This window comes from Phyllostomus hastatus, unplaced genomic scaffold, assembly GCF_019186645.2.
Source record: "Phyllostomus hastatus isolate PE091 unplaced genomic scaffold, TTU_PhHast_1.1 phas_scaffold_93, whole genome shotgun sequence".
Classification (NCBI taxonomy): domain Eukaryota; kingdom Metazoa; phylum Chordata; class Mammalia; order Chiroptera; family Phyllostomidae; genus Phyllostomus; species Phyllostomus hastatus.
This window is the reverse complement of record NW_025334042.1, coordinates 4927826-4947840: the sequence shown is the minus strand read 5'-3', so window position 1 is coordinate 4947840 and position 20015 is coordinate 4927826. Positions and strand designations below refer to the sequence as shown.

General features: G+C 39.5%; 1 protein-coding gene across 2 annotated transcripts in view; it reads right to left on the bottom strand.

Moving 5' to 3' along the window:
- PTPRB (protein tyrosine phosphatase receptor type B) overlaps window positions 1-20015 on the bottom strand; it is a 107311-nt gene that overhangs the window by 70621 nt on the left and 16675 nt on the right. The window contains exons 1-4 of one of the 2 annotated variants that reach the window (XM_045830031.1): window positions 14584-15159; window positions 13884-14160; window positions 2618-2890; window positions 1517-1774 (exon numbers count right to left, since the gene is read on the bottom strand). In XM_045830031.1, coding sequence (XP_045685987.1) covers window positions 1517-1774; window positions 2618-2890; window positions 13884-14160; window positions 14584-14637 — 862 coding nt within the window. In that variant the 5' untranslated portion in view covers window positions 14638-15159. Of the gene's footprint in view, window positions 1-1516; window positions 1775-2617; window positions 2891-13883; window positions 14161-14583; window positions 15160-20015 lie in introns of those variants that run through there. The other variant, XM_045830030.1, reaches the window with a different exon arrangement.

Genomic DNA, 20015 nt, shown 5'->3' with positions numbered 1-20015 from the left:
TTGACCTGAATTTTAATCTTGACAATCCACACCCCCTGCACAGAAGAAAATGACAAATTCATGAGGCAAAAATAATACTGCAGAACCAAAGGAAGACTACCTGGCTAGTAGGAAGAACACAAATGTGGCAGTAGGAGCCTGAATTCTGGCTCAGACTGAGTCAGGTTGGCTGGGGGACCCTGGGAAGCTCTGCCTAGGTCCCTGAGCCTAGGGGTCCTGTTGGTAAACGAGGGCTTGGCCAGCATTCTTTAAGTGTAATGGCAATTTCTACTTAATTTCATCTGCCTAACTTCTTCCCCTTTTTATTTATTTAATCATAGCAAGTACATAATAGCTTGATCAACGGATTAGCTATTACAAAACTCTGTGTGCTAAAAATATTGTCGTTTTAAAGCATGGTAAAATTAAAGCTCAAGAGTTGTGTCAATGACTCATTGATCCTGAAATTAAATTTTTATCTTGTTCCTCCTCCTCCTCAAATTAAAAACAAAAAGTTGTGTCATTATTTCATCAATGGAAAATGATCACAAAGGGAAGACATTTTGGTGAATATTTTTTCTACCTCTTGATGATGCTATAGTTTTGGACGTCACTAATGTCATATAAATTAACAACACTTCATTAAAAGAATGGGTGTAGCATACTGATTTTGCATAGAGTGGTTAGAGGTATAATTTGTTCTTGGTATACATGAATTTTTCTTAAGATAGATGCTACATTTCTGTTGGGATTGTCTATATATCTTTGAGATGTGATTGAAAAGATATATGTAAATGCATAGGTGTCCCCAAATATCATTCCCACCAGACTCCTATAGTTTCAGACGCTCTCATCACTAGAGTGATTTCTCAGACACCACATATTTTAGAGTTACTGTGAATCTAAGATAACTTTCCAAGAGAGGGGATTTATTAACACATTAGATCCACCAGAAGCATTGGCATCTACTAGAATGTAAGTTCCATGTGGGCAAAGACTTTGTCTCTCTTGGATGCTGTTACATCCTCAATGCCTAATACATAGTTTATACCCAATAGCTATGGAATGAATGAATGAGTGTGCATATGAAATTATTCATGAAAACAGCCCCAGTTAGTTTATCAAGCTGCATTAGGCTGTGGGAACAGACCCTGTAGTTGTTGGCTAGAGGTTGGGGGAAATGGCTGTCTCTAAGGAGGAGGTCTTTGCATAGCATTGAGAAAGGTGTCCTGCTCCATGGTGAGTGATGTCACAAGGGCAATGGAATACTGTTTAAAAGAAGGAAGACTGCCATTCTGAGATGAGAAGCCAAGGCTAGATTAGTAATTAATTTTGTTACTTCAGAACATTGTCAAGGGCTATAATGAAAGGGAACCCCTCTTTCTATGCAGAAAAGTGGATACATATTAAGGGCTTTCTCTAACGTAGAATTTCAACTGGTCCTATATTGCCACTATTCAAATAATTAATAAGCCTTGTTTGTTAAACATTCCCTTGATTTGCATTTTATTCTTGTTCAGCTAGCTAGGGAACTTACTTGTCCTGGCCAGTTTCCACTTGCGGTTTTGCAGCCCTGCAGCCTCAGTTACAATGGTGAGGTTGTAGAGGTGGCCAGGCGTCAGTCCATGAAAAGTGTAGGAAGTAGTATGTTTGTTCACGATAGTGCCATTAACTAGGATCCCTTTATCCATCAGCATCAGCTGGTATCTTTCCACATTACCGGAGCCATGGGACCAGGAAATCAGGAGAGAATTAGTTTGTGCTGAAATACCAATGTCTTTCACCGGGGATGGCACTAAGGGGACACAAGGGATTTCCAAAGTGTCATTCACAACTTCCTTGGAGAAGACACAGACACATTTAATTCAAAACTGCACATTAATTTATGCTTCCCTGTAATCTAACTTGTGTGATACTGAATGAAAATAGCACTTTTGAAATTTCACTGAAACCTAGATTAATGCTCTTTCCAAAGTGCACAGCCTAAAGCTACATCATAGTTTGCCTGCCTGTCTCCCCCACTTAATAGGGATTAGGTAGTTTTTGCCAATGAAGTATGCTGTGGCATAACAGTAAAGGGAAAAGAAAAAGGAAAGAGCTATAGGAGAGAAAAGTGGAAAACAGCAATAAAGCTGGAGAGAAAATGAGGGAGAGTGGGTGGTAGGAAAGGCAGCACTCATGGAAGGAGGTCATGAAATGTCATTGATATTAGGGAACGCAGGTGCGAGCAGAGACTCTTTACCAATGTGGGATTCTTCAGGAAATACCACAGCTTGATGATGTGAGAAGAGGAAAAGGAGGAAAGCATTCAAGAAATGAATTTTATGGGGCACATACTCAGAAAATACTGTTGCCTAAGATTTGAGTTAGAAGGGCCAGTAAGAAATATTTACTTATTTTGGAAAAAATTCTTGTCCCAGAAAAGTTTTGTGACATGTTCAAAATAGCCCAGCAAGCTAGCAGCATAGCTACACCTCCTTGTCTTCAGTCCAGGTTTTCCATTGTATCACATGACACTTAGGTATGTGTGTATGTATCTTTGATCTGGGGGCACTGTTACTTCCATTTCTTGACTTTAATATAATGTCAAAAGGGACATAGACTATTAAATGCCCGACTATCTGTAAACAGGTCTTACCTGTTGATCCATTGGTATAAATTGTTGAGGAACGTTTATGTCCAGAAACAGCTGTGATAGCAATATTGTATTTATTACCAGCAGTAAGGTTATGAAATGCATATTCATTCCCTGAAGTATTTTCTTGAATGTGGGCCTCCTGTATCTTTTTGTTGTCATCAAATAACTGCACTTTGTAACCTGTGACTCTTCCAGAAGGAGTCCACGAAACATGCAAGCTGGTTGAAGTAGCCTTCTCTTGACTGACCTCAAACCTTGAAGGAGGTAAAGGGTCTGCAAGGCAAAAACCAAGAAAGAGAACATGGCTTGAAGACTTCTGCAAAACATGCTTACCTTGCTCTAATCCAGACTCATTTTCCTTAAAAAGTTTAAGCATCTGCTGCCTGTGAAACAAACTGGCATTTTACTTCACTTCCAAACTTACCATTTCATTTAAAAAAGAAACACACTCAGTTATTAGCTATACAAACTCCTTTTTCTAATATAAAAATTCTTTTCTGAGCTTGGAATTCCAGGTAAGGTGACATTTTCTTTGGCTTGCAAAGTCAGCATTTTTCCAACATTGACAAACGTCCAGGCTATGCCTGGGCAAAAATTGAAAATTCAACAGAAAATGCAGATATTAAGAACTAATTTTGAAATTTGTACTGAACTTTTTCTTTTTTAAGTTGTGAATTTTCATGGTGTAAGTATAGATGATTTACGGTTGTTTTTAGATATCAGGAAACCAGAAAAGATACAGACCTAATTAAAGGCCTAGGTTAGGTTTGCTCCCCAAAATGAATTGTCTCAGCAGCTGGGGTTGCCTATGTCACCAAATTTTCAAAACTTGAGTTCTGGGACACTTTTGAGCTGCTGGGGCCCGCAGAGCAGGTGGGAATGGGTTAGTACTGCACTCAGCTGTTTATTTAGTTTCAACCCTCAAAGCCGTGGGTCAGTTTGAGAAGTTCCATTTCCTATGCATTGAATCTTGAAACAGATGAACAGAGTACCTCCAGGTTAAGAACTAAGTCAATAGCGTTTAGTGAGCAGTCACTGCACAGTGCAGCGAGACCATCTGAGAAATGAGGCTCTCCTTACTCTGAATGCTGGGAGTAGAAGCGTTGAGAGATGTTTACATATGAGTAATTTTCAGAAATTCTACATGTTCTTGATGTAGAAAGTGGGATTAAGTTAGTAGAAACTAAATTTCAATAGTCAGGTCAGATATTTTAGTGGTATGGTTATAGAGATCTCAGTTCTTATCTACCTCTTGGGAAATTATATTTTTCTCACACAGTGACTGCAGGAATTCTAGAATGTTCTTAGAATAATATGTTTTAAAAAGGCGTTCGTTTGTGAATAACACTTATACAAATAGGAACAAGGTAATTTTTATTCTGTTCAAAAGGCATTTACAACCAGACAGCTTATAAAACTATCTACACCACACGTAGGCTAAATTCAGCCTATGATAAATCTAATGTCTTTGTGTTTTGGTCTTTGATTTTAATGAGTACATCATACTGCAAAAACTGAATAAGCCACATACCATTTTACATGAGCAATAATTAATAATAATGTAAATATTAGCCAACAAGTAAGCCAAGGCAGTTGTAACTTCAAGAGCCAGAAGCACAGATGAGTTTGGAGGACGAGGTTGTATGGTTTACCCGCAGCCCAGCACGGATTCCCCTGGGGAGGCAGGGCTGGAATCGGCTCCCCTGCTCTGTAGCCATGCCCTCGGGCAATTCCTTAACTTCCCTGTGCCTCAGCTGTCTCACCTTTGCAGTGCTGGTGATAACACTATCATTTTAGTAGAATTGTTATGAAGATTAAATTGAGTATTTTATCTAGAGCACTAAAAACAACATCTGGTACATGGTAAGTGTTCGCTGTTAGCTAGTATTATTATTACTCCTATAACCAGGGGGAGATCTTATCATAGAAGCAGGAAGACAGAGTAGCAGAAACGTTGGGCTTTGGAGTTGAACGGAACTCAGTTCAAATCTCGGCTTTGGTCTTAAGACTTGGGCAAGTTACTTCGCCAGTCTAAGCCTCCCTTTTCCCATCTGCCTGTGGAGAATAATAATAGTACCTACATTCTCTGATGTTTTGAGGAATAACAAAATATAGATTTTACCTGGCATACGATTTAATTTAAATTAATTTTGTATACTCACCAATTTAAATGAATTCTGCCTACTCAGTAATTTAAATTATTTTTGTCTACTTAATCATAGAAAAAATTTCCTCTGAATCACTGACAAAATGCAGGCAAAAATGTGATACAATTTCTTAAACTAAAGTGATAGAAGCCTAAATTGCTTTCTTCATAAAAAAATACCTAGATAAATATCTTATCAGTTTATTCCCATGAACTAACTTTCTAACCCTTAGGATAAAATAAAAAATTCCCAAAGTGATTCTCATTTATAAGCTCTGGTGGGAAAACAGTTTTTCTTATTTCTGGCAATATTATTTAAATTTTCTATCCTACATAATAGTCTATAACCAAGAATGTCATAGTCAAAGGAAAGAACATAATTTCCCCTCACAGAAAGTTTTCTTTTTGCCAGGCAAGGATAAGATACTCCACTGCCATAAGATTCTAATAGCCAACAAAACTCAAAAGCAACCCTGTCATAGCCAACCAAGATGACACATTTTTGTGCTGAAGAAGCATTTTAAGGACAAGCATGAGAGGGACAGCTGCTTTCCAGTGGCGGCTCAGATGAGACCAAGGCTGTGCTGTCGTCTCTGTCTACAACTGAGCCAGATAAAGGCCAAAGAAAATGATGTATGTTCAATACAATCTAAACATATATAATCTGAAAAATATGAGCTATAGAAAGTGAATTTTAAGGTCCCGTGCCTAGAGGGTGAAGTTCAGCAATGCAGACTTTATCTAATCTCTCTGAGCCAGAAAACAAAACAGTCAATCCTTTGTACATCCGCTAGAACAAAGGAACAATGAGACTGGGAAGTGCCTGGGCTTCGAGAACCTGCACTGGAAACAAACACTTAAAACCCCATTTTTGCTGTGATAAAGCCCCGTGCTGGCAGGGGCCCACTATTGCTATGCATGCAGCAGCCCTTCGTGTTCAGACATCTTTTCAATGTAAGTCCAGTGAAAACTCCGCTGTATTAAAGAACAAATTTTCAATATTTCATTAGAAACAGATTAGATCCATCAGGGATGCTAACTTCATATAGAAATACATACAAATTGAGATTTTAAATGTTACTGGAAAATTTAGTTACTTACCTGTAATCTTCTGATCAAAAGAAAAATTGTATGTAATCAGAAAACCTTACTTGGCTCCTGTTTAATTTATGCTGGTGGTAGAGGTATCAACAGATGTATGTGTGTATTACAACCTTCCTGGGTTTTCCCCCATCACTCCCAAACATAGTAACCAGTGAAGTATTATAAACTAAGGGAACTGTTGAAAACTATAAATCAATAACTTAATCTCAAGCATACATCCAAATGTACCATTAGCCACACATTTAAGACATTTGTGCTTCTTAGTTTCAGACAGACCTGGAACGCCAAATGCAAAGTTCTGCCACATTCTTCTGCTGTATTTCAGTGAGCCTACCAGTATTAGGGAGCCCTAGAATTTCATAAGTTGGCCTGATATCAACCCAATTTTTCTATTCTCAGAGGAAAAGATGCAGCTTTAGCTAAATTCCTGAACCAAAATGAATTTCCCTTTTTTCCTTTTTTAAAATGTGACTTCGGGAGAGGGAGAAACTCACATATGTGTGTATACACACACACACACGTGTGTATATATAATGAAAGTAATATTTTCTTTAAAAATTCTTTTGTATGGCCATTAAAACACTATTATTTATTGATAAAGGAATTCCCAGAGTGTTTAGATTTCAAAGTGACAGCATTTATTTTGGACATAAATTCAACCTCATAACAAGAGTGCAGACAATGCATGGGTTAATGTCAAATGCTATTCTCGAAGTCCTAGCAGCGCCATAGTATATCTGTGTCAGATCTGGTAGTTTACAATATGCTTTCTCATTTTCAAAAACCTGCACCAACGGAAGGTTTGTGGCTTTTGCACCACAGAAGAACAAAATGAAAAAGCAATTGCTCACAATCTCCAGCTAATGAAATACATCTCTTTCACTTTGTGACTGTTGCTGTTTGACTATACTAGGCAGCTTTCTGACTTATTTTAAGATGACATACTATGTTATGCTAACACATCCAATTAACATACATTTAATTTAGCACCTTAACACACCAGCCATAAAGTTCAGGTAAGAAGGAACTTTTAAAGTTTTAACAACTCTGAAAGGCAATTGAAGCAGTTTTGACAATTATTTGCATCATCACTAACAACAGCGCAGGATGCCACATTATCTTATGTGACTTTAGGTGTGTAAGTAGTATGTGGTCCGCCCTCTGAGAGTTTACAGTCTACTCAGGCAGTTAGCACCTGTGAGAAAAAGGTAAACAAGAGGTGCACTATCAGGGAGGGCGACTTCAATGTCAGATGAAACCTGGGTTCAAATCCCAACAGTGTCAGTTATGAAGGTGACTTTAGGAAAACTATTTAACTTTGCTGATGCTTAGTTTCCTGTCTATAACATGGGAGCAACAACACTTTCCAGAGTTGCACGTGGTAAGAGGTAAGAGAGGTACAGTGGTAAGTGCTAGCCTGACACACCTTGGGCTTTCAGTAAATGGCAGTTGGTATGAGTGTTGCTGCTGGTAAGAATAACACAGTGGGCATTAATGCTAAATATGCAAATGGAGAATGACAGCCAAGGGCTAAGGGCTCAGAGGTGGGCTTTATGAAGGAAATGAATTTCAGCAAGTTTGGGAGGTCAAGTAGGACTTAGAAATCAGAGGGAAAAAAGGGGACATTTCAGAGTGAGAGCGCTGTTTAAGCTAAAGCTGAAAAGCTCTTTTCTACTGAGCATTAGTGTCAGCGCTGAGGGTACCCTGACAACTGATGGAGACTTTAACCTCCTCATCCCCATGATGCCCTTCAGGAGGCCCACTCCACTCCTTGGACATTGACAACGGAGGCTCTCTCAATGTTATCTAAGTGCTCCAAGTCCCTTGACCTCCTCCTTCACTCAGATTGCATCTCTCATGTAGAGATTCATGAGCTGTCACTTAATGTGTGCTTTCAAACCCGAACATCGAGATATCAAGGAATTATTGTTAATGTTAGGTATGATAATGATATTGTGGTTGTGTGAAAAATAATCTTATCTTTCAGAAATGCATACTAAATATTTATAAATGAAATTGAATGATGACTTGGATTGCAGATTGCATCGAAGTGATATGGGTTGGGAGCAAGGGTGGGCGTGTAGATAAAACAGGACTGGCTATCAGCTGATAACCGCTGAAGATAGATGAAGAACACGCGGTAGTCCATTATTCTAAGCCTCTTTACTTCTTTATTTGTTTGAGTTTCTCCATATAAAAGACAGAAAAATGAAATTAAAATAAAAAATCCCTGGAAATCTATGTGTGTAGGCAACAGGAAAAGAGGAAGCACAAATACAACGTGGACCGGCTCCACAACGGAAGCCTTGAGCACGCGTCCACAGGAGCTGAGCAGGGCTGTTGAAGACAGAACGGTGTGGACATCACTCAGTCACAGGGTGGCCAGGGATCAGAGCTCACTCAACAGCATGTGAACACAGAGCTGCCATGTTAGTTTAGTTGCATGTTATGTGTTTAGTGGCATGTAGTCATTTCAAACATATAGAATGGGCTTGATTTCTCCTACAAGGTCAGAAAGATGCCAGAATTATTCTTTATGCCCCTGGGGGGTTCCATCGAATTGGTGTATGGGAATGGAAGGTGAAACACTTTTTCTTTGTTTTGTTTCTAGCTTATTCTATCTTATTCTGTTTTCTTTGTTTTGTTGGACAAATTATATATATAACTTTTTTTCTTGCTAACCTGTAGGCCATGCCCACCAACAGAAGTCAAACTAATGGAGGAAGCTTCCTAAGCACACAAAAGAAGATCAAGTTCAGAGCACTTGGTTGGTTTATTCCATATACATAGCTCAGCTTGACCTTATAACTCCTGAAAGAGACTGTAAATGGCTGATTGCTAAATACTGAAGTCCATCACCAAGAGTTCAACACCACTGAAAAGCAATAGCTGCTTACAATTTATCATTTCTTCACACTCTAACACATTTAATCATTATTCCACCCTGTGTAGGCTACAAACACACAGAGATTTTTTGTAATATATTTTTCCTCCTTAAAAAATCACTTGAAAAGAAATGCCACAGTATCATATAGTAATTTGAAAGAACTAAAACCAGCTTAAAAATTATGCCCTTTCCACAGAGTAATGGAATGAACTGGAGTTGAATGCAGTAAACCAGGGCTCGAATTTTATGTCTATCCTACATTAGCTGTATGGATTTGTGATGTTCATGCTCATAAATGTCAATCTCATTTCCAACCTGGAAGTTATTAATAGTAAACTTATGACACACTCAGTGTATATGAACCATTTAAAACCTCAAAAGATCCTGTGGAGAAGGCAATATTTTTATTATCACCCCCATTTTATAAATTAGGAAGCAGGCTTGGAGAGGTTAATAACTTGCCCAAGGCAACTTGGCTAGTAAGTGCTGGAGACAGCAGCTTTCAGAATTCAACTCTTAACCACTGTGCAGCCTGTGCTTTCATAATGCTCCCGCCACAGGACCTCCACGAGGATAGAACTAAACAATATGTGGTCAGTATAATGTTCACTGTATTTATACAGATTTGACCATAAAAAGAAATGATATCAAAATTTTAATGCCAATGAAAAATAGAAAAACCACTCCAATAGCTCTTGAACTTCAGTGTGCACAGAGTCACTTTGATATTTCTTCAAAATCAGATACCCTAGGTTCCATCCTTTCTAAATTCATTGCATGTTGGGTTGAAGCCAAGAAAATGCCTTTATAACATGCTCTGCAAGAGATTTTGATGCAAATAGCTTACAGACATTATTGAGAAATAATGGCCTATATTTAAATCTATATAAGTGTTATGGGCTGAATTGTGCCACTCTAAAATTTGTATGTTGAAACTTTAACCCCCAACACTTCAGAATGTTATTGTATTTGGATATAAAGCCTTTAAAAAGGTAATAAAGTTAAAAGGGATCATTAGGGGGAGCCCAATCTGATATGACTGGTGTCCTAATAAGAAGAGGAGATTGGGACACAGATAACACAGAGGGACACCACATGTGGACATAGCGAGAAAGTGATCACCTGCCAGCCAATCAGAGAAACCTCAGAAGAAACTTGCTGACACCTTGACCTAGGAGTTTTAGCCTCCAGAAGTATAAGAAAATAAATTTCTGTTGATCAAGCCACTCAGCCTGTGGTGTTTTGCTATGGAAGCCCTAGTGAACCAGTACACTAAGCAACATTGCAAAGTGGAAATAATAGCGGAAATGCTGGTTTGGTATTTATAGCTTCCGAAACATCTTTTTTATTAAAGACAAAAGAACTAGCCTCATTAAGTGCTGATTTTTTTTGGCTCATTAGTAAGTAGGTGAAACTGACTAACAAGAGGGCATAAGCCACTAAGATATTCTTCCTGTAAGTGAAGTTCCCTCCCCACCATCAGCCAGCTTCCCTGGGCTCCATGATTTACTCATAACCCAAGGAGAATAGATCAGACTTTTAGTATGTGTATATTTTCCCAATAAAATATTCATTTCCTTCATTAATATTTACTTGTTTATCTATTGATCATCTAGCTATCTATCTATGTATAGAACTAACCATTCACTCCATTCATTCATTCATTCATCTATCCATCTATTTAATCAATATTTATTGAACATGTGCCATGTGCTAGATGTTATTTTAGGTACTAAAGAACTACTTCTTACTGTTGGGAAGATAAAAGCTCCCCAAAAGTCCTACATGAAAACTAGAAAGTTTTATTTAAACAAACTCAAATGTCCTTAGGGTGCATTCAGGTGAGGATGCATTCAGCTCTAGAGAGATCTAGGAATACAAATGGCCCAGTTTTGCCAAATCTTCCAATATTTTAAGAGAATCCATACATCTGACTTTTATATGAACTTTCCATTTTTAATGCTGGTAAAATCATCTGAATTCTTCATAAACACTACATGAGCCAAATAAAACATGTCTACTATTTAGACACTTCACACCCCTAGGGACTACCAGGTTTCGGCTTCTGCTCCAAGCTGAGGACACAGTGTTGCAAAAGTGCTGAGTTCTTCAATATCTGTCATCTTCACATCTGATTTCTGATGAAATCACAACTAAACAATTTAGCTTGCAAATTATTTTTAGCCACAACTAAATAATTTGGCTTTGAATCTATTACGGTTGTGGCACAGACGATTCAGTGGTGAAAGGAACCTGAGAACTGCCCAGTGCCTCCTCTGTGGTTAGGAAAGCATCACAGACAGGAGGCAGGGCAAAGTCCCCATCCAGCAAAGATGTGGTAAAGCTCTGTCACCACCTTCCCCATGACCTTCTCTCACCTCTGCATGGGACTGCAAGGGCAGGAGCCATGTGCTGTTCTCCATCTTTGTAAGCTCACCTATCACTACCTGGTGTAATTCACTACAGGGTCCAAGCTTAATAAACGTTTACTGAACTGAATTGGAATATATATATGTTTTTTTATTCTGATTTAAACACTGGAGTGAAAGTTGATTGTTGCTGGAATAGCTCCCTGACACCAAAATAACTGGTTACTTTAGAAAAGTTATCAGGAGCAACAATTAGACAAATCACACTTGGAATGACACAGAGATAATCTAAGCAACCATTGTATCTGTAGCCAAATCAGTTCTTGCTCTCTTATTCTAGGCCAACAAGACAGCAAATTGGCATAAGGAAAGCACAGCACACTTTGAGTGGCTTTTCTGTTGGAAGTTATATCTCAGAGTTAATATTATATTATTAGTTGGTCATGTTTTAATACACTAAAATGTAATTTGTGGATCTTATCTCTGCATAGAGGAATTAACATATAAATCCTTTCTCTTATATAAATGAAAAATTCACACATTTCCTTAAAATATAGAAGGCTGTAATGACAAAAAATAAACAACTGACAAAAAAATCCTCCCTTAAGCATTTTAAAAAACCTTAGTTTAAATAAAATTATTCTTAAAGTGTAGAGAATCCTAAGAAGAGTTATACCATCATACAAATAAGTGTGAAAAATTACCATTATACAAACATCACCTGCAAATTTCATTCTGCACATTTATCATGAAGCTCATAAAATTTGTGGTGTAAAGTGTATCAGTGGTACTGTACAACAAACTCCTTGAGAAAAATGATGAGAACTTGAATGCCAACACATTGTGAATGCTGATGAGGTCTCTTTTTTATTGAATTCAACATAGTTAATAAAATGCTACTATGTCTTACATTTCACAGATATCTCTGGACTTGAAACACAGGCATAATTAAACTTAAATGGCATTCTAACTAGTAATACCCACACTAAGTGCTTTTCCATCAACTTTTTTTTCTTCCCCCAAAAGTAAAACCTCTGCCCTGGCTGGTGTAATTCAGTGGACTGAGTGTCAGCTGCAAACTAAAGGGTTGCCTGTTCCATTCCCAGTCAGGGCACATGCCTGGGTTGTGGGCCAGGTCCCCAGTGAGGGCCACATGAGAAGCAACCACACGTTGATGTGTTTCTCCCTCTCTTTCTCTCCCCCTTCCCCTCTCTTTAAAAATAAATAAAATCTTTAAAAATTTTTTAAAAATTAAAAAAAGGTAAAACCTCTGCGTAAATGAGTATATACTGGCTTATGAATATCTTCATCTTTTCTCCCATAAACTTCTGAAGGTTCACCTGTTTTAAAAAATCATGTGCTCCATTCCGCACATATGCCTTATCGAATGTAATGAGCACATCTAGAAGTTCTATGGTCATACATTTCACAGTATCAGCAATCTGAGTGCTCACTAAACTATGCTCACATACCAAGAAACCTACAACTTTATGACTAAAAATCCCGCTGCTAAACTTCTGGAAAATGTTGTAATTACATGGTTGATTTCAGTCTCTCTTTGATTCCACATAAAAACACAAAAAAAAGTTTAACAACTGGTATCTCTTTTCAATTTGTACTTGCTAATCTCAGAAATTATCCAAAAGTTTCATCTGAAGTAAGTCAGGTGATGCAACTGGGCACTCAATTTTTTTTCTTTGAAAAAATAAGAGAATTAATATTTGATTGACTTATTACATGGACCCAGTTCCATTTCCTGATCCTGGGAATGGAAAGTTCTCACGCCTCTTTCAAGAACTGTAGCTGAGAAGTGATCTTTTTTAGGCTGTACATGAAAGAATAGTAAGGACGACACATTTTGAAATTTAACTTCTGGATTTTTTTTTCAGTTAAATTGGACTTTCTAGATGAAAGTAAGGCTTCACTATTGCAACAAATAAAGATAATGTGAAAAGGAAGACTCATGAAGTCATAAGACATCAAAGTCCTTAGGGAATTTAAAACGCGTCTGCGGGTGGCGTGGGGAGGAGAGAGGCAGTGTGCACGAGAGTCCCTGCCTGAGTGGATAGCACTTGGTAAGACCTTGGACCCAAGTGGCCAAGTCTACACTCTCATTTTACAGATCAGAAAGCGGAGGCAGGAAAGACAAACGAGCAGACACACATGCATGGAAGGGTTTGCCGAAAGTGTAAAGGAAAAATAACTGACTTGAGGTACAGAGTGACCAAAGGACGTTCTCTGATACTAGGCTGTTTTAGTTACTCACATAATGCAAAAATAATTTTTGTCCCCTCATTTCCAGGGAATTTTTCTAATTTTTTCCTATGAATGGGTCTATTCTACTCCTGATGATTTTATACTCTGGCTCCAAAAATAAAACTAAGTTGAGGAAAGGCATACCCCTAATCACTGCACTTCGATTATTTTTTCTAAAAACATTTACTTAAAATTATTCCAGGGCTTGACAATTTAATGTGATGGGAGCTCAAACCACATCACTTTAACAAACCTCCCTCCACAGCGCAGAATGTCTCTTTGCTGCATTTCCCCTTGGGGCGACTAGTCCGCTGTTTTCAGCACTAAGGAAATTTCTGAAAGTGTACCAAGCTGCTGCTGGCCAGATCTGGGGACATTTATCTTCACAGGTATGTTTACCACTGTTTTCTTGTATGCCTGGAACTCAAGTGCAACATCAGCTTGATCAGGCAGGGCTCAGCCAGGAGCAGTCTGGCCATCCAACCGCACCTGTCGCCCCTTTACCTGTTTGCAGCACCACAGTTCTTTCTTCTCCGTCTAGAGGCACAATCGTGAAGTTGTATATGGTTCCGGCTTGTAAATCCTCAGGGTGACATTCATAGGTGGTGTTGTCTATCCTCCTCACGGGGTGGCACCTCGTGAACCCTGGTGTGTCACTGCTATAGATGAGGCTAAAGTTACAGGGAGGCCCCAGAGTTCTCCACTGGATGGAAGCGGAGCGGCTGGAGACCCTGGACTCCGTCACGGTGAAGTTACATCTCACTGGCTCTCCTAGTCTAGTCTGCAAATGAACCAGAGACAGCAGTTGAAGTCCACAAGCTGGGCTGCCCAGGTCAGTTCCACAGCAAGCTCCCTGAGACGCTTCCACTGCCTTCAGCCTTCGTCCCCAGCCTCAGCCCATCCCTTTGCCCAACCAGCAGAGAAAAGGCCCGCGGGGAGGAGGTAGGTGGCCACGTTCCCCCTAGCTGCTCTTTCCCCGGAGCAGCAGGAGAAAGAAGGTGGTTACTTTTTTTTTTTTTTTTTTTTGGCCGTTGACATTCTGGCTGGGGGCTCAGAAGAGGATCTTTCTTCCTAAGAGAAAGGAAGAAATTCGGCCAGCTCCCTCTCCAAACCGCAACCCAGGAGGCCCAGAAAGTGAAATGGGAATTTAGTTTTCGGTGGGGATGGGACGCGTCTCCCCGCGACCTCTTCTCCGTCCACTCACCTGCAGCAGGCTCAGTGCGGTCCACAAAGCCAACCCCACTCCACAGCTCAGCATCCCGGACACTGTTTCCTCACCGAGGGGCTGGGACACCGGGTGGCCCCGACGGCCGCCTGGGAGGCCACTTGTTGCGCGCGCTCAGTGCGCCCCGCTGGCGCAGAGCGCTTCCCTTCGGGCTCGCGACGCGCAGGGGCCACCGCTGCTGCTGCTGCTGCTGCTGCTGTTGCTGCTGCTGCCGCCCGCAGCGGGCTGCGGACGCGAGAGGCGACGGGGACAGGCAGCGCGCCGCCCTTCCCACGCTGCCATTCTGACCCGTTCTGCCTCGCCCCGCGCCCCGTCCGCGGACTTCCGCAATCAAAAGGCAATTTCCTCGTCTCCCGGCAAAGGAACAATGCGCCGGCGAGGGAGGGAGCTCAGAGGAGCCAACGCCTGAGGCTGCCAAGGGGGCCCCCCGAGGCGGGCCAAGCTGCCCTTGCTGCCCCGAGCGGCCCTCTCCTGGGCTAGGGGTCCCGTCTGGCTCCGAGGAACTCTGCTTCCTCCTCCTTCTTCTCCTCCCCTTGACTTTCACTTTTTCCCACTTCTGTGGTCCTCAACCCTGTCGCCTTAGCCACAGTCAGTACTTGCCCCCTCTCACTTTCCAGCCCCCGACCCCGCTCCCTTCCTCCCTCCACACCCACTGCCTCCCCCTCCCTGTCTTCCTTCCTATCTTCCTCATCTGCTTTCTCCAGGGCCTCTTTTCCCAGGATTAAACATAACCACAGCAGATTTCCCTAGGTCGTTTACACTCTTTCCTGGAGACTTTTATTAGAGTGCTTTTGCCCTTCTCACCTCAAAGCATTCATTTGTCCCAAAATGCATCCTCCTGACACCAGCAAGAGAAGAAACCCCACAAAGGATCCTGTCCATTGTCAATCTGACCTTTTTTTATGTTTTTGCCATCCACTTCTCCCTTTCTCCCGAGTAAAATCCTGTGTCCTCCCTTAAATCTTAAGCAACTGGTACTAACCAAGAACAAATACGAGCACCACCAACTGTCCAACCTGCAGGCAAAGCAGTCTCATCACTGGTCATCCAGTTAAAGCCATTTCATCCATAATTGTCCAAGAAACATAAGAAAGAAAAACTCTCACTTATGGAAGATACCACTAGTGGCTCAGCTCCCTCACATATCACAAAAAAATGGACTTTACTTAGTTTTCAGGACTAACTTTATGCTTTTCAAGCAATTGCCTCAGTATCTGAATGATCGTGTATCTGAAAATGCATTTTAAAACCGTCCCCAATAACCAAAGAACAAAAGTGTTTAATTGTACAATTAGCAGGTGACAATAGCAAAATATTGCAATAACTTTTATAATCTTTGATTTTTTTGGGGGGGTGCCACCCTTGACAAGTTCCAAAAGACATGAGACTCCACATTTTAATCTTCAAATCGGAATACTCCAGAGCCAAATCAACAAAAAAGATGACACATTCCCTTCTTTTCAAATGGTTATGTATGTATAAAGCTATATTTTGGCTACTATACTGACTGTTACGTACTTTGAGAAAAAGCAGGAAAAAATGGAAAAAGTAAAAATTATTTTCTTTTAGAAAATGTGTGATTTTTTAATCTCTTAATGAAAAAAAATGGCATTTTCACTCCTTCAGGGATTCCAGGGGCTTTCACTTTGTGGCCAGACCAGAGGTCTCCTTTTCAAGTTAGCAAACACTCAAAGAAGGTCAAACTTAAAACGTGTGTGTATTTCTGGAAAAAATGAATCTTTCCTACTTCACTCTTCAGGTCACTTGTCTTAGAAAAGAGTGACCTCAATATTTTATCCCCCCGCCCCCCAACTTCAATGGCTTTCACAACTTGGCATGCCTTTCTGCACTATCAGAAATGCAACCCCCCCTCCAGATACAGCAAGGCTGTAGGCTGCCTTCAGCCTTTCCAGGGGGCTCTTTTTCAGTTTTCTTTCTTTTCAGCTTTCCTGCCTTTTTCTTCCTTCCTTTCTTCCTTCCTTTTTTTCTTCTTTCCTTCCTTCTTTCCTTCCCCTTCCCTTCCCTCCCCTGTATTCAGAAGACAATCTGGTTTCCTTGTCTGTAAAACTGGAATCATACTTACTCTAAATATTTCCCAGAGCTATATGAAAATTAGTAAGATCACATATGTTAAAGCACCTTTGCAAACTCTAATGTGCTATACGAGTGTCAGTTTGCCTAGTTATAGATTGTATCTGAATCACCGCTTTTGCTCTTTTGCAAATTTATCCTTCACATAGGTCACATTTTCCTAACTTCTTCCTATCTCTGTCTTTGTTTTTTCTATTGAGGTTTAAAAATTTTCTCATAAGTTGCTCCTCAGGTTTGGAATCTTCTTACCTAAATATATTAAATACTCTCCTGTTCTTTGAGAAAATCTTCAGCAGGTCCTATATCCTCCAAGTTTTTGCAAGTATCTTTAAAAAAATACTATTGTACATGTCAGTGACCTACTGTACCTTTTAAGTTAATACTTAAATTATTTTTATTTCCAATGTACTGTGTACCAATCCTTTCTTATAATCTTCCCCTTTGTGTGGGCAAATGCACCAAAAAGCAACATTTGAAGAGGATCAATCAAGTAAGCAATGGCAAAGGATCCTCACAACATGACCCATTTTTAGGTGCTTTCAAGCTCTATGTTACTAACAGTGAGCTGCTAATCATGCCTTGGAAATAGGAATTTGGAAAAGAAGAAATGACTTCTTTAACTATGATTATTTTATTTTTAATCTATTGAAGAGAGACAGATATGTTTAGAACCATGTGTTGTCCTTTATCTATTTTAATATCAATCATGTGAAGACTCATAGTAATACATGAAGGAAAGGACCAGTAGGCAAGGACATTTCTTTTCCAAAGGAATGTAACTGCCGGTTCTTTTTTGGGGAGCCCGGCAGGAGAATCTTAAGCCTCACAGAGTGCCCCCAAACTTAGTGGGTCCTAAATAACCCATAAGAATTAACATATGAAACAATGAGGGAAAGTTTAAATTCAGGATTTTATTGTTCCATTTCTCCTTTTTAAAGCACTTATACTATTATTAAAAATTAATGAGAATTATAGTGGATTCAAGGCAACATAGGACTAGGAAAAGCTGCCAGATATCATCTTTTTTGCAAGTTTATTTGAAACTACTGTACAAAGTGTAAATAAATTGACTCATTTTTTCTTTGTTCTCATCTTTGTTTGGAATTCCTCAACTTCTTTTGAACCTATTTATCCTGAGTAATGACACTGCATTTGCTTTAGAAGTTGCTGCATTCCAGGAATTTGGGATCAGCTGCTCTGTAATTTTTCAGGGGACAGTCTCTTTCCTTTGCCACTAGGAAGCCTTTCCCAGACTGCACGGGAAGAGTGGGGCTGCTTTTGATTAGATGTGAGTGAACCAACAGCTGCTTCTTAAATAAATTGTCATAGTAATTAATGAATCATTGTTATGATTTACATATTCATTAACAGTGAATTCATGGATGAAAGCATGGCTCTTGTCACATTAAAGAATACAGATGTCAAATGATATGACTGGTCATCAGGGATCTAGGGCTCACACTTTAAGAACTGCTGCTTCGAATCAGGGTTTGAGCAGGTGCGGGGATGAGAGGAGAGCAGAGTGGATTGGTAAAGCTGATTGGTTGATTCAGACACCTGACCCATAACCTAAAAGTTTCTTTGTGACCTGGCCACTACCCATCTCTCACCTCTCTTCTGCTTGCTTCCTAACTTCAGTGGCCTGGTTCTGATAATTCACTTATTCATTTGGCAAATACTGACTGACCACCAACTGTGTGCCAGACTCTGGTTTAGGTTCTGGAGACACCCCTGTGGAATTTTTCCTGCCCCAGGGCCTTTGTCCCTGCTGTTTCATCTTCATGGACCACCCTTCCCCAGGTGCTCTGCTTGGTTATTTTCCTCTCCAACTTTAGGTTTCAGCTTAAACACACACCTAAAGGGGCCAGGCCCTTTCTGACCTCACAAGGAAAAAGTATACTTTTACTGTTCTTCAATTTAGCAACCCATGTGTTTCATTCAGAACATTAATGACATTTGGTAATCTAATTGTTTATATGTTTGTGCACTATCTGCCTTCCCAGGGCATATGAAGAATTTCTTTAGGGCACAGTCTTTTTTGTCTTTTCTTCTTACACAAAGCTTGGCATAAAAGTACTTTCAACAAATATTAGTTGAATGAATGAATGAATGAATCTTTGCAGTTGCTCAGTAAATATTGTTATGTGAATAAATACTTTAAACAAGTCCTTCTAAAGATGTCCACTTGGATACTTCAGATACTGTCTTAGAAGGGAGGGAGGGAAAGAGAAGAAGGGGAAAAATGGGAGGGAGAAAGGAATAAAAACACCAGAAGATTGATTTTGAAGAGAAAGAAGGGAGGAAAAGATCAGAGTGCGAGGGAAGATTAAAGGAGGAAAAGGAGGAGGAGGGGGATGTAGTAACTTTAGGACAATTGTTCTCAAAAGTGTGTTATTAGCATCATTTGGGAACTTGCTAGAAATGTGAATTCTAGGGCTTTGCCACAACCCCAGAAATCAGAAATGCCAAGGTGCACCAAATAATCTGTCTTCTATGTGTTTGTTTGTTTGTTTGTAACAAGCCTTCCTGCTGTAGTTAGTGAGAAAGTACATTATCTCCCTGACTTCTCTGGAAGCTGCGAACTGGACTCACAAAAGTCTTAGACTGTCAATCCCCTACCCCAAATATTGCATCAGATATCATTTTAAAAGAGAATAAATGATCACTTATTGTTCTTTTTCTTTTAAATTTCACTGAGATGTCTGGTTATTAAAAGATGTATCAATGGTTGAGAAGGTCTTGAACAATTTTAGAGTGGGTCAAATAAGTAAATTGGTAACATAAGCTACATGTTACCAATTTAGCTACATGTTATTTTGTATAACATGTGATATATATTATACTATATATGCATTATAAAGTTATATAATCCATACTTATATAGTATATTATGCATATTATATATGCATGAATATAATATACATACTTATGCATATAATATAATATACATATTTTGATATTTGTAACTTCTCAATAAAAATAAACTGCAAATCCTAAAGGACAAAGGGTCAACATAGAGCAAACTTAATAAATGTTAGATGACAGGCAATTCTGATGCTTCTTCCTCTAAGGAAGAGGAAACAACTTTCATGTGTGTTTCCCCAGATATTTTTTAAAAGAAGAAGTCCAAGCTATCAGGGATTGTGTCAACTAAAAACAATTACAAGATGGCAAATCTATTTCTAAGTTTTAATTTGAACTGGCTCCATAGTAAATTATGGCAAAAGTGAACAGAATTTTCACCTGCAGCAGGTGTGGTACATTTAAAAGGAAGTATATTAATATTTAAGGTAAGATCATTTTGATAACCGGTTTTTTAA